Source organism: Kryptolebias marmoratus, linkage group LG11 (genome assembly GCF_001649575.2).
Source record: "Kryptolebias marmoratus isolate JLee-2015 linkage group LG11, ASM164957v2, whole genome shotgun sequence".
Taxonomy (NCBI): domain Eukaryota; kingdom Metazoa; phylum Chordata; class Actinopteri; order Cyprinodontiformes; family Rivulidae; genus Kryptolebias; species Kryptolebias marmoratus.
In genome coordinates this window covers 21,233,830-21,249,265 of record NC_051440.1, presented here as the reverse complement: position 1 = coordinate 21,249,265, position 15,436 = coordinate 21,233,830, and the positions used below count along the sequence as shown (strand labels likewise).

Sequence of the window (15,436 nt, the reverse complement as noted above, 5' to 3'; positions counted from 1 at the left end):
AAATTAAACAAAATAAACATTTGAAATATATGAGTTTGTATGTAATGTATGAATATAATATACAAGTTTCACTTTTTAAATGGAATTACTGAAATCAATCTACTTTTTCATGATATTCTAATTTTATGACCAGCACCTGTACTTTCTGAGAGTATCACTAAAATCTGTCCACTGATCCATGAGATATTTTGCTAACAGACAAACAGGGTGGACTCCAACAGGTTATGCCAAAGTTATTGTAATATATTGCTCATAAAGTATGGGTTTGTGATGATGCTCAGCTACTTCCTCCTCAGATTTTAGCTGATTATTTGTAAAATTGCCTGTAAGCCATTTTTGTGCTTTTATAAGGTCACTTGGCTGTGGCAGCCATCTTGAAATGGCTGAGTTCAAAAGTTAATCAATTATAGATGTACTTTCACTGGTTGGTTTCTGAACGTTTCATTAAAGTCCATCCAGTGGTTCATAAGATATTTTGCTAACAGACAGAAGAGTTTATTTCAGTTTTAGTCATTCTTGCACTTAAGATTTCTCTGCTGTGGCGGCCATCGGGAATCAGGATAACTCCAGAAGTTAATCAGTTGTAGATGACCACACAAATATTACTTTCTGAGAGTTTTATAAACATTTGTTCACAGACATGAGTAAAAACATTATTGCTCCTTTTGCGTTTGGCCCTTGCTGATAATTATCAATGCAATTTAAGTCAATTAAATGATTTGTATTACCCCTCTTTGCTCTTTAAAGAGCATCAATTCATCAATTCCATTTGCAGAAATGCAGCCACAAATTTGCGAGGAACTTTGACCTTGATGTTTCACTATTGCTGGCAGCCGCTGCTCTTCGGCTCTTCACATCGCCTTCTGCTCAAGCCAAACATCTCACATTTTGCCTCATCAGTCCAGAGCACCTGCTGCCGTTTGCAGCCCTTCTTGGCTGAACAGATGCACTGATCAGGGATCAGTGCTGCCTATCAGTGTTACTGGAAAGCCCTTGTCTTTAAAAGCAAAGCAAAAAAAAACTTCAAAAATGTTTAATTCAACACTCGAGGAGGCAAGAACTACTCTGCTGTAGCTGCAAATTGAAAAAAGCTGAATATAAATCAGGCATGTAATGAGTATTTTGAATGAATCCTTTGAAGACAAAGTGAAAATAAAATTGCTAGAAAAGGTAGTGGAAAGACAAAAAAACTACATTTCTATCACAGTTGGAGACATGGCTCTCATGGTCTTTGCCCCCTTAATAGCACAATTTTTGGAGACTTATTTACCAGAAAAGCCAGTTTCCTGTACTTCATTGTTCAGTCAAATATAATTACAGTTTTCATTTCAGTCCAGCAGCTGGTGTGGCACTCTATGGAGGTAGAAATAAAAAACAAAAGTTTCAGGTTGTACTTTTTGTTAGAGCACAGCAGGTTTCCCCAAAGTTTCCATTTGTCTCTTTTCTTCCAAAAAGCTCAAGCTTATTTAGAATGAAATGATAATTTAATTGTCCCTCAGTGGGAAAATTCCTATTGCTGCAGCAGGAAAGAAATTACAAAAGAGATCAAAAGAAGAGATGTTGAACAATAAAAGCATGGCACAAAAATCTAATAAACATGACTGTGACTCTTGTGAGGGACACTTAACCAGCGCAGCATATATAAATTTATATTAGAACATGTGCTTAACCAATAACTTTATCAAGTCAGCAACTTTATTAAAACAATACTCTACATTAAAGAAGACAAAATACAGTTTTAGATTTTTTTTTTTTGCTTGTTTCTGGATTTCAGTTTTAGCTTTTTTATTCTGTTTTGCTCATTGCCTGCTTCCAGGGGTGGTAACATTCTTGCCTGTGTGTGTCTTTGTTTGTAGCGTTAGCACAATTTCTTATCATTCAGTGTACAGATTTTAATGGACCAATCAGAAAGTAATCACTAGATGTGCAGCTCAACTGGTTATTGTTTGGAATTCACCCCATTCAAGATGGCTGCCACAGCTAAGCAACCTCACAAACACGAAAATGGCTCTAATTCAGTCAGTTTTACAGATAGTGTGTGTCTTTGACCTGGTATAGATGTGTTATCAAGTGCTAGTCACTGCCTAATATTATTTTCAAGAGACCCGTACTGAGCTATAACTAGAGGTCTTCTCATTTTCCCTCTCCTGGTCTGTTGTATTTATTTATTTTCCTGCTGGGAGGTGTTCTGATGCATTTAATCTCAATATCCCAGGCCCACTGAGAGCTTGTATAGCTTGTAAAGGTCCAGGGTTCCTACACAATGCTTATACTCAGTGCTCACCACCTTGGTCCGCTGGCGCCCTTCAGTTTTTGCTTTTTTGTTGTTATCACCAGAATTGATTGAGCTAAAACGAGAAAAGGTCATGTTAAATATTACGCTTTTAGTACCAGAATGGAAGGTATGTGCAAATTGGCTGGAGGAGAAAAGGCTGGCAATCAAAGCATGATGGTTTATCAGAGTAGAACAAAAATATCATCAAAGACGGAGAGAAAAAAAACGGGAATTATATGGTTCTAAATTTACTGAAATCTGAAACTCACAAGGTTCTTGTAGGAATGTAATTTTGCATTTTGCGGTAGATTAGTCTCTTGGTCAGGTAATTTATTTTTGATGTTTCTCCTATCTCTGCCTACCTTCAGGCTTTTTGTTCTTTTTTACCATAAAATGTGTGGATGAAAGATAATAAGTCAGAGATGTCATTTTTAGTTGGCTCCTCGGGGTTACACAAAGCATCTGCATGACTCTTTTTTTCCTACAGACTGCTGTAGCTCAGCTGACAATTGGCATGCAGCCTACTAGAGTAAGGGTACAGCCTCCTGTAAACACTTGAGCAGTCATTGGTCATTTAGTCTTATGTGTGCAGACAGCTCCTTCCAGGCACTGCGGTATATCAAAGAGTCTATAATCGCACAATAACTGCAGCTCAAGATAAAGAAAAGTCCTCGTTGCAGAGGTCGTATCAGCTCCTAACATCAGCGTCACAATGTATTGATATAGCCAGTGTCCAAAAGTGCTGCTTCAATCTCCTCCTAATAGAGTGCAGGATTTTCTTCTTTAGCCTTTCCCTCCTTTCTCCACTCTCTTTTCAGCCTTTGGTTTTGATCCTTCCGTTTCTAAAGACTCCATCTTCTCCGAGGTCAGCGAAATACATATCTCAGTTTGACCTCGCTTTTGTGTGGTTGAAAGTTAGTTTCCCAAGGCAGCCGCTGCTTTACTCTTTTGGTGTTGCTGGTTTTTCAGCTGAAATGACATGCTGGGATTATCGGCCGTAACAGATTATTTCACCTCGGGCAGTTGGAGGCATACAGATACACACTATGGCATCGCATAGGTGGCAATAAAAGTTTAGCTGAACTTTTTCTTTTCTTAGGGTATTTTCTGATTAGTTTTTAATGTGGGGCTTGATGCATATCCATGGACTGGAAATTCAGATTTTGTTAGTTTCGGTATTTGACAGGTGCTCATCGAAAATTTTCGTAGATTTATTTCATATTATGACTGTTGTTGGGCTTGTTTGTCTTAGCTATTATGATTGACAAGCCAGTATTAAAGTAAGCCTAAAGAGAAGTCGTCCTATGGAACAGTCAATATGAGCTGTATTTTTGTGCTCGAGTGTGTGTGTGTGTGTGTGTGTGTACTGCGAGCACTTGTTTGTGTGTTTGCAAGAGATTTGCTTTAAATGAAGTCTGACCTTTGCTGGAGGACAGGCCTGCTTTGAAATGGCAAGGTGTTTATTGAAGTGCCCCTTCGACGCCCATTGTGAGCTCCTGCAAATCACTATTCATAATGTGTAAACATTCAAACAGCATACAGACAGCCTGGAGACCATACAGTGGGCACAGTGTGTAAGATAAGGGTTCATTTCCTACAGGCAATTTACTGTCACTCACTAATATAGCTTTTAAAAAAAAGCTCTTTCAATAAGAGGTCTGTATTTATAGAAACACAAAAAACTGCAATAAAATGTTTTTTTTTCTTTAAATGATACAAAAACTTTTTTATTGCTACAGTAAAATGTCATTTTCTGCTGTGCTTACATCTGATGACCTTTTCTTTTTCTTATTTGTCACCAGGATTTGAGTTTTACCTGCACTGACGGAGCAGCTGCTTTATATAACTGAAAGAATTTGAGTTATTTTTGAGTTTCAGCTGGATTTGGATGTGTGTTTCTGAAAGACCTGTTGTTTTTCCTCCGCCAGGAGCTGAATAGTACTCTGAAGAGCTTACTCTCTGAGTGGTTCTCTGTCGGTTTACTTCGACTTGAGAGAATCACCTGGCAGTCCCCCTGCGAGATCCTGCAAAAGATCAGCCAGTAAGAACATTCATGCACTTCCTCTCCCTACCCAAGTAATTAAAATATATATATATATATATATATATATATATATATATATATATATATATATATATATATATATATATATATATATATATAAATACCTCTGTGTTTCTGCATCTGCTTAAATGCAATATGTACATCATTTTATATAAACCTTTATGGATTTAGAGAGTAAAGAGGAATATTTTGAGTCACTCCCCAATTTACACCATTTAGAACTGTCCAGTTTGTAACTATTTTATTACTTGTCTCATAGTTGGTTAAAAATATAAATACACTGACATGTACTAGAAGCCTTTTTTTTGGTACATCAATGTACCAAACTGTTGTTTAAAACCGTCAACTATCCGTTGTTGATTCACAGTAACAGCTTTCAAATCAAATGAAATCACAACTCTTGGACTCAACTACAAACTTTTCAGCTGCTCTATTGATGAAGAAATATTGATGGAAAACCCCCGCACCTGTCCTCAAAACAGATTTTGAGTCAGTGGTCCAAAAACATTATTAAATAGCTGGGTTTCCTAACCCTTTTCTCCATTTTGATGAGCCAAACACAAACCCTGCAAATAACGGGCCTCCAGCTCAGCCACCTGAGCCGCAGCCACACAGCCTGGGCTCTGGATGTCCGTGAGATTTGAGTGAAAGCACACTTTTTATTAAACTTTTTTTTTTTTTTTTGATAGACGCTGACAAGAATGCAGCATGTGACTCAGTCATTTTCAGAGATGGTGTGTGTTAACAGGCTTAAAATTAAAAACTGCATAAATGGCACCATATGTCCAGGTTTAGGATGATTGTGTTGAGGTGATGCCACTTAAACTGGTCTTTCTGTTAAACTTTATAAATAATTTAAACTATCATAACAAAGAAACAATATTATGTCTAAAGGACCTTGATTAGGTCAATCAGTACACTGTACAGGATATTTACTATTATTCAGGATATTTGGAACCTGGTCTTAGATACTATTCACCACAATTACATTACAAATTATTTTGTCAATTTTTCTCCTGTTTTATCTTTGGAGTAGTCCATGTTGCCAACTAAACCTTGCGTTCCAAGATATTTGACTTTTGTGAAACTTTCTGCTCTTTGCTGGAGGGTATTTTTGCTGGAAAGTCAAGAAATGAAAACATGCCATAACATGAGTCTTATGACCTGTAATCATCCAGACAGGGTTATGTTCGAATAAAACAAAGAGGAAGTGCACCGTGTCTAATTAGTTCTCTGCTGCTTTACAAGAAGTAGTTAATTAAATCTGCCAGCTGCAGTTGTTTTGGCCTCTAAAACATTGCTTTTGCCTCCCCCTATCTGAAATTCAAAAATAGGACCAAGCTTATCAAAAATGGCTGCAGGTACGTGTACAATAATGTTCCAAGCATAGGTGTAGGAACATATATTTAGGGGGAGGGGGATTGTAGGGGATATGTAAGTCTGGGTTAAAAACCAAAAAGTTGTACAAACCTTAACACCTTTTATAAAAAAGTATCATAATGCACATTGGCAGTGCCTTTTTTCCCCCCGTTTGATTATGTAAATTCAAAATGAGTATATTTGACTATCTGTGAAACTGCAGCCAGGTTTTAAACAACACAGTTTGGTTACTGATAACTTTCCCCCTCTCCAATGGGTGTTTTTGGTACTACCGTAGCAGACACAAGGTTCGTAAACTGGCTGTCATAATAAATACTGCAATGGATGAAAGTTGGAAATTTTTCACCACTTCATTTTGCTTTTTTATGAATTTAGAAAGAAGTCTTTAAAACCATTTTGTTACATCGTTGCCTGCCTGTTCAACTAACTCATTAATACGCCCGCTACGGAGGACATGTTTTCGGTGGCGTTGGTTGGTTTGACGATCCACCTCTTAGCAAGATTACTTAAAAACTAATTAAAAGATTTTGATCAAATTTTCAGGAAATGTCGGGCTTGGCACAAAAAACAGGTGATTAAATTTTGCCGGTGATCCAGATCACGATCCAGGTCCCACAATTTATTTAACGACCCTATGGCCTTGGCTGATGTTTGCACTCTGCAAGTACTTATAGTTACAACAGAAAGGATTTTAAAAGGATTACTTCAAAATATAGAAATAATAAATTTAAGGCAGTGGTTCCCAAACTTTTCAGCCTCTGGCCCACAATACGACTGTGGCAGAGTTTTGTGTTTTCATCTGTTGCTAATTGAAGTGTTCAAACATTTCCATTAAGCCAAAAACCAAATCAGAATTATTCATTGCTTTATTTATTCAAGTTGAACAAAGTTCTGCAAAATGAACCCTTTAAAAGAATAAAAATTAACATGAATAACCAAAATCGAAAACCATTTAAAGCATTTAAAACAAATAAACACAGGATAAAAACACAACTTTGGAAATCACTACTCTCAAGGATCCTGCTTCTTTCAAACCAAGTATGGCAGGACATGCAGAAAAAAAAAGAAAAGAATGAAATGCGAAGCCTGACTTTGAGCCTTCTGCCAGGTACGAAGCGGTGCACCCGATAAGGAACTGGACCGACCTGAAGCGTCGAGTGGGACCTTACAGACGCTGCTACGCCTTCACCCACGCTGCCATGCCAGGAGAGCCGCTGGTTGTGCTGCACGTGGCTCTAACCGAGGACATCTCTGATAACATACAGGTTGGAAACAACAGCTGCAGGCTACTGTAATGCATTTTTTCCACTTTATGATGTCTTAGAGGTCAGACTGCAAATGAAATATTTCACTGTGGAAAAACAAAAGCAGACCTTTAAACTGCCCATCCCCGGGGAGCAACCTGGTCAGCGCTCACTTTTGTCTTGATGGTTTGTGTGAAGAAAACACGGTGTCTGATAAACAGTGATATTTGAGAGTATTTTTTATGTGAAATTGTGCAATAATTCCTACAGTTATGACTATGCAATTTAAAAAGATAAATTGTTCTGGCTCAGCCTCAGCTCTGCAGCACAGAATACTTACAAGAAGCTCCCATCTAAATGCACAATCTATCTTGGTGATTCAGCAAGGATATTTGTTGTTTTTGTCCCCCTCAGAGTATTGTTCGTGAGTTTGCAACACTTGACTCAGAAGAGGACGTGAACAAGATAAATGCAGCTATTTTTTACTCCATCTCCTCCACCCAGGCTGGCCTGCAAGGAGTGGAGTTGGGCAACTACCTCATCAAGAGGGTGGTGCGAGAACTGCAGGTGGGTAGGGTGGGCTGTAAGTGGTGGTGGGCCAACTTTGTCAACAGTTATTTGCTTTAGAGACTACACATTTGGTGGGAATAATGGATTTGGCAACCAAAGAAATGAATAAATCAAAACTAAACTTATCACAGCTACAAGTTGCCTTCTAGAAGTCGGTGGATATTTATTCCAATTAACTAATATTTACTTTAGGAACCCAGGAGATCAGAACATCTTCCAGGTTCTTGGCTCAGTTTTACTGTGCATAAAGGATTCTATCACATAAATTTGCATTAATAGAATTTTCTAATTAAAAAGCCCAAAACAGTCTAAATTACTATTTAGTTTTGTTAGAATTCCCAGTAAAGATTTCGCTCGGGTAAATCTGAGGGAAGGCAAGTGGTTTTGTTTTGTTTTGTTTTTCTTCTTATCTAAATATAATAACTTATCTTATCAGTGAAGCTTGCTTGTAAACCATCCATTCCCACTGCAGCTACACAATAACACCTTATCATAACAGCAAACGGAACATACACACAGATATGGATGTTGACTCCTAAAGAGCTCTTCTGCTGTGTGATCGAGTATCTAAAAGTTGTTTTTGTATTCAGGTGTCTCCCAGGTGGCAAAAAAAGAGCACTGAAAAGTTCAGCTGCAAAAAGAAGAATCATTCCCGTTTTCTTTAGAGAAGTTCAACTTTAGACTCAGTGTGCAGTCATAAATAGTACTTTCTAGTATTTTTAGTGCTGTATTTTGTATTTATTCAACCATAGCATAGTATACTAATCTGATATGATAACAGAACTACCATCTTATGACATATAAATCCATATCCGATACATATAGACATGACAGGACTCACCAGACAGACATTAATGGCATCTCACCAATCACTCTCAATAAGCACAAAAGGGCCCTTCATGTTCGGCCACTCCAGCTTATTGTTATTAAATGATTGAAATCCTGAATGAAGCATCAGAAGGCACTTTACCCCACAGATGGGAACAAAGCACTTTATCCTTATTAAAATTTGGTTTGAGCTCCTTCAGCTGCATTTATTAAAGGTGACATAGCTCAGCAGACACAGTATTGTGTTGGTGTTAAGGTGTTGTGTTTTGGAAACTGAGAAGCAGGTTATATTTCAGTGTGCTGAAGTAGAAACATCCCGATCAGATGGCATGTAACTTTGCAAATCTATGTTTTTCAGTACAATCGTTCAAGAGAGCAGAGCAGAAATGACAAATGAGTGGTGTCCAAAACATTAATATCGACAGTTTTCAAATTTGTAACAGGTAGAAAATAATGTATGTCTATTTTATGCCGAGAGGATTTACAGAAACAGTCTCTACCCTATAGTGTGTGGAGTCATCTTCATGTTATGACGGAGGCCTTTAATAGGTTAAATTGATGACTGACCTTTCAGAAGCCTGAAACAGCTGTCATTGTGAGTGTAGGAGACTTCCTGCTGCAGCGTCAGGCAGTTTAATCAGTTTGACATTAAAAACTGTGATCTGAAGGAAGGAGAAACATGCTTATCAGTAGGTCTTGATGCGCACAGTAATCTTGCAAAGACAGAACATTTTGTTTACTTTATAACACAAATAGCCCACAGACAGAAACATGGTTAAGCTATTTCTCTGTTGCACTAAGTTTCACCTCATCCGAGCACCCAAATAAAAAATGTTTCATCAGTTTCATTAAAAGATGTACATATGGCTGCTTTCAGGGGATTTTTGTTAACCAGCTTCATTGTTTATCAAAACTGGCAATTTAAAAGACACTTAAAAAAGAATATTAAGTAAAAAAAGGATACTTTATAAAAAGGTACCTTTTTTCTGTTTTGTACTCTTGTTGCATCTTCCAATTGGAAACCTTGGAAAAGGTCACAAGAAATGATTTTGGCTGTGTAACTCTCACTCTGGTGTCTCAGTGATGGTCTGTGCATCAAGTCAGAAAAGAAAAAAGTCAGACAAACACCTGCCTGCAGATTTTCCCTCACTACATGTCCCCTTGTAGCTTGGCAGATTTTACTCTTCCACAATCCACTTTCACACAATCATACATTTGTGATGTTTCTGTACTTTGTCAGAACCTCTGCAGATTTGCTAAGGCTCAGTTTGGATTTTGAAACATTTTTCTTTATATCTTTTTCCATCTAAAGCTCAAATGCATATATTTTTATAAACTGTGTGGGATTCATATTTCTGACCTTGACATTGTGAGTTCAGCGCTCTACTTTAGAAGCTGCTGGTAACCACACTTGTAATTTGTTGAGATTCAACATCTCTAAGAGGACTTTGCCTTGCACAAAGGTGATGAGAGGGTCAGCTTGACCACAGAAGGATGGCTGTGATGATGGATGGATGATGGCGTCAGATAGAAAAGGTCACAGCTGAGATGTAAGGTGAAGAGAGAATGTCTTGCTTGTCTTTGTAGATTAGACCCCGGAGCACAAAGCTGGCACAGCTTGTTCTTTTTCACCAATTCTTTCCTTCCTGTTCTTTTGTCACTTATTTTGCTGCCTATATAATTCTTTCTACCACTTATTCTTCTAATAATTTCACGTTTTCCAAACATGTGACCGTCTCACAGTAAAAGGTTAAAATGATGAAGGTAAAAGGTGAAAGTGTCTTGATTTTGAATTGAAATCAAGGTGAAAGAAAATAATGTGTCCCACCAGGGGTTGTCTGACACTTCCCACTTCCATCAGCATCCATTCCTGTCTCTGCCTGACATATTGTTCCATCGCTTATTAAAGTGGACATCTAAGCACGAAAATGGGTCTGGGAGAAGAGTGAAAAGTGAGACTTTTGCCAAAGGATAGGGGGGAGTGAGGTGGCAGAGATTTCATGAGATGAGTGAGTGGGTGACTGGTTTGTGTGACCGAGATGAGACAGAGACGCAGAAGGGGTGGCAGTTGAGAGAAATGGACAGATATTATAGGTGAGAGTGCAAGAGATAGAAGAGGAGGAGAGAAAAAGAGAGTGAAGTAGAACAGAGAGGATCATTCATCTCCATCTGTGGAGCAGGATCGTGAAGCAGGGAGCTGATTCCTAATGAAGTCTGAGGGAGTGAAGGGTCGTGCAGGACCCAAGCATAAACAAGAAAACTTTGATTGTGCTTCGACACAGAGGTCGAATGTTTTATCCTCCTTATTTCTGCAGCAGCAGAACTTTTGCCCTTCATGTTCAAGAAAGGATCAAAGGTTTGCTTCTTCTCATCTGTTTCTACATTCAGCCTGCTCTCTCCGCTGGATTCCTGTTGCTGTTCTTCTCTACCAGCTGTTCAAACCGGTTGAGGAGATTTTGCAGCTCTGTGCATAAATTCAAATGATTCTGGACTCTGAGTTAAAATGGGGAGGGATTGAATTTTAAAAACATTCTTATATTTTGCACTTTTTTTGTGATAATATGAACTTGTTCCTCTTGAGCATAACTGTGCTGTGTTGCTTCTTAACTTCTTAATTTTTATAAATGTCATTAAAGTAATGTTTGTACTTTCTATGCTGAGTCACCATTCGCCATTGTTTCCCCATTTATAGTTTCTTCCACACATTTTTTTGAATTAACTACTAGCTATATCAGTTATTCAGATACATCAAAACATTCTGCTTGTTCAGAACATCACAGCTGTGAAATGTTAGTATTAATCGCCAACATGAGAACTGCCCTTCCTCACTTCAATCAATAAACATGGGGAGAGAATGAAGACTTTGCCTACAGTAGCATTACGCTGCCTGTACCTCGGCCTCACCTCGGCTCTTCAGACCATCATTCTGTAATACTTATTCCAGCATATAAGCCTCTGCTGATCAGAGAGAAGCAGGTTAGAGTCTGGTCCGAGGGGGCTGTAAAAGCTTGACAGGATTGCTTCAAATGTATGGTTTGGGACAACTTTGAAACTGCAGCTACTTACGATGGCAGTGTGGATGAGTATACCATGTCTGTGACAGGATGCATACAAAAGTGCATGGAGGACATCACTGTCATCAGGAACAACACCACCCGAGCCAACCACAAACCTTAGATTACAGCAGAGGTGTGCGCCATGCTGAAAGCACAGAATGTCGCTATTAATCCGGCGACCTGGTGACTCTGAAAACATCCAGAGCCAACCTTAACCATGCAATAAGACAAGAAAAGCGTTCTGAAGGACAGGAAATCCAGGGCTTCTTCCAGGATTACGCCAACACTCGGAAAATGTGGGAGGGACATTCTGGTCATAACAAATTACAAGATTCCTCAGGTGTCTTGTAAGGATGATGATGTGGTCTTCCCGAATGAACTAAATGACCATTTTCTCAGGTACAAGGTACTGATTTTAACTACATTGAGGAAATTTGAGTCCCATCCAAGAGAGCAGTCACTGTCTTTTAAAATCACTGACATCTACAACCTAACTGCGGTTACTGAAGACTCTTGCGTTGACTCCAATAATGATGAAGCGCTTTGAAAGGCTCATCAAGCAGCATATGGTCTCCAAACTACCCTCTGATTTTGACTGGTGCCAGTTTGCTTATCGTCCTAACCACTCCACAGAGGACACCATCTCCTCTGCACTTCATCTGAGTCTTCAACACCTGGAGGACAGAAACACCTGGAGGACAGAAACACCTTCGTTCCGATGCTGTTTGTCAACTTTAGTTTAGCTTTCAGTACAATAATCCCCCAGGATCTGATAAGCAAACTGGCATCTCTTGGTTTCAGTACCTCATGGTGTAGCTGGATTCTGGATTTTCTTTCTGGAAGGCCCCAGTCTGTATCTGTGGGAAGAAACATCCTCTGTTATCACTCACAGGGTTGTGTCCTAACTCCGCTGCTCTTCACTCTTATGACCCATTACTGTTTTGTGAGGTCTACCTTCAATGATGACATCAAATATGCTGATGATAAGACGGTGGTGGGCCTCATCCAGAATGATGACGACCAGGCTTACAGGAAGAAAAGGGAGCAGCTGGTAAGCTGGTGGAGCAGAAACAACCTTCCCCTGAATGTCCACAAAACAAAGATCATTGTTGACTTCAGGAATAAGCAGCTCGCCCCCAGTCCTTTGTATATCAAAAACTCAGCAGTGGAGGTGGTGGAGAGCACAACGTTCTTAGAAATGCATTTAACAGACACTTTAACCTGGACAAAAAACACGAGAACTCTGGTGAAAAAAGCGCAGGAGCATTTGCACTTTCTTCCAAGGATGAGGAAATCAAACCTTCCCCCTTCCGTCCTCATTGCCTTTAACAGGAGCACAGTGTAGTCTGTAATAACAAACTGCATCTCTGTGTGGTGTGGCAGTAGCACAGCAGCGGACTAGAAGTGCCTTGAGAGAGTGGTGAGAATGGTAGAGAAAATCATTGGGACTTCCCTTCCCTCCATTTTCGACACCGGACAGGAGCGCTGCCTGACAGGATCCAAGAGTATCATCAAAGGCTCCACACATCCACAGCATGGACTGTTCTCACTGCCCAGCTCTGGGAGGAGGTTTCACAGTGGGAGAAGCAGAGCCGCTCGATTTTGCAACAGTTTTATCCCCCAGGCTATACAACTTCTTCCCTCTCAGTGAAAAGAAAGCCAAACATCAACACAGACAATTGAAATGTTGGAGCTGGAGCTATTTTTTATTTAATTTGATCTATTTATTATTTTTAGCCCTTCAATTGAGAGCCAATGCAACAAAATTCTAAATTTTGTTTTAGTTCACTGGTTTTTATGTCCTGAGATGACAATAAAGTAATCAATCTATCTATGATACTTTTATACTTTTTGTTTATTGTTTTTTACAATTTTGTTTTTTTCATAGAAATGCATTATAATCTCTTCTAATCCTTGAAAAATGTTGTGCTTTTTGAAGTCTACGTTAGCATACTTGCTTCATTTTTAATATTTAGCTACCGTTTTATTGGTTTTGGCTTTTAGCTACTGTTGTGCTGGTTTTAGCTTTTAGGCTACTGTTTTGATCATTTTGGTTTTCTGTGAATGTCTTCCTGGTTTTAGTTTTGAGCTCCTCTTGTGCTAGTTTTAGCTTTTAGCCTTTGCTAGGTTTGGCTTTTGTTCCGATTGCTTTGATTTTAACGACTTTTTTAGATGCATTTATTTATTTTCTGCTTGATATTTGCAAACATCTGATTCTGCTTAGCGACAAACCTAAGTTAGCCTAATTAAGAGGACAGGAATCCTGCTTATCCTTCTTGCTTTGTACTGAAGTTCTCCAGTAAAGTTTATGATCTCTAATTACCCTGTTCTAGTTGTGCTTCAGTTCTCACCATCAGTTGTTTTAAACTTACTTGTAGCAGACATGTTAACTCTCCCCCTTTTCTTCTCTCTCTGCCTTTTTCAGAGTGAGTTCCCTCACATGGCCCAGTTCTCCAGTTTGTCGCCCATCCCAGGCTTCTCCTCCTGGCTTCAAGGCTTGCTGAGCCAGTACAGGAAAGAGGGCTGGGGCTCAGATCTTCTGTCGGAGCAGGAGTGGAAGGAGGTGGAACAGGCCACCGACTCAGCCCCAGGGACCCCTGCTGTCGACTCCCTCCGCAAGCTTATCGTCACCAGCGAGTGGACACGCTCAGAGAGGCTGTCCAGTGTCCTGGAGCCTGTCCTGATGCGTCTCTGTGCCTGGTACCTTTACGGAGAGAAAAGAAGAGGTTACGCTCTCAATCCAGTCGCTAACTTCCATCTGCAAAATGGCGCCACCATGTGGCGCCTCAACTGGCGTGCCGACACAAGCCCTAGGGGTGTCGCAAACTCCTGTGGAATCATGGTGAACTATCGTTATTTTTTGAACGAAACGTCTAAAAACAGCACAATATACCTTCAAAACAAAGTCATCACAGCATCAGAACAGGTGCTAGGATTTGTGTCCCAGTTTCAAAAGAATAGCAAACTGTAAAAAAGGACGTTGTTACACTTTTAATGCAATTATAGTTTGGTTTTACAAGATAGATCACGGTTGGTGTTCATAGCATAAAGACTGATGTATCATTTTATTATAACTGCCATTGATATTTGTCACATTTTGCCAAATATCCAAAAACAGCAGCAACACCGAATGGATTTGATGTTATTTTTGTATTAAAATTAGGCCATTTCTCACGTGACATAACTCACCCCATCTGCTATTTGCCTCATTAGATTTCTAGCCAAAGCTGTTTGATATGGTGTAAGTGATTCGCAGAGCAGGCTGCAGCTAATGAAGCAGAAGGCATCTATCAATGCCAAAGCATGTTCGTGGATAATAGTGTGTAATGGTGAGGTAGGAGCAACAAGGGTGTGCACCTACTGGAATAAATGATGTTTATTCTTTCATTTGGCTGAGCTGTCGTGCTGTAAACACGTCAAAGCAGGAGAGCGAAACTGATTTATTTTGTCTTACTTTGGTTGGGTCTAAATGTACCTGCTGCCGCTCTGCTCATTCTCAGTAAAACTTAAAATACAAAATCAGACTGGAAATATATTTTTCATAATGTACAACACCAATTCCAAAAAAGTTGGGATATTCTATAAAATGTAAATAAAAACAGAATGCACTTATTTGCTAATCTCATAATTTATGAAACATATTAAACATATTGTTGAAGTTATGAAATTGTGCCATTCTTTGAGAAAATATAAGATTATTGTTAATTTGATGGCGGCAACAAATCTGAAAGTTGAGATGGGACCATGTTTAGCACTGTGAGCATTTTCCATTGAAGGACATTAATCTGAAACTGTTCAACTTTTTTTAACTGCAGTTTTTCAGACTGGTGAACTTCTGCCCATCTTTACTTCTGAGATATTCAGCCTCTTTAAAATGTTCCTTTTATACCTTTTTATCCCCTAACCTGTTACATATTAACCTTATTCACTGCAAAATCCTCTTCCAGCTGTTTCTTATTCATACCACTTCCTTTTACAACCTTTTTTTTTGCCCCCGTCCAACCTTTTGAGATGTGTT

At 39.1% G+C, this 15,436-nt stretch overlaps 1 protein-coding gene across 1 annotated transcript in view; it reads left to right on the top strand.

The window, feature by feature from the left end:
- Positions 1 to 14,937, top strand: part of mlycd (malonyl-CoA decarboxylase) — a 17,560-nt gene extending 2,623 nt beyond the window's left edge. The window contains exons 2-5 of the mRNA XM_017418853.3: positions 4,204 to 4,316; positions 6,829 to 6,985; positions 7,379 to 7,531; positions 13,844 to 14,937. Coding sequence (XP_017274342.1) covers positions 4,204 to 4,316; positions 6,829 to 6,985; positions 7,379 to 7,531; positions 13,844 to 14,389 — 969 coding nt within the window. The 3' untranslated portion in view covers positions 14,390 to 14,937. The remainder of the gene's footprint in view (positions 1 to 4,203; positions 4,317 to 6,828; positions 6,986 to 7,378; positions 7,532 to 13,843) is intronic.
- The last annotated feature ends 499 nt before the right edge of the window (positions 14,938 to 15,436 follow it).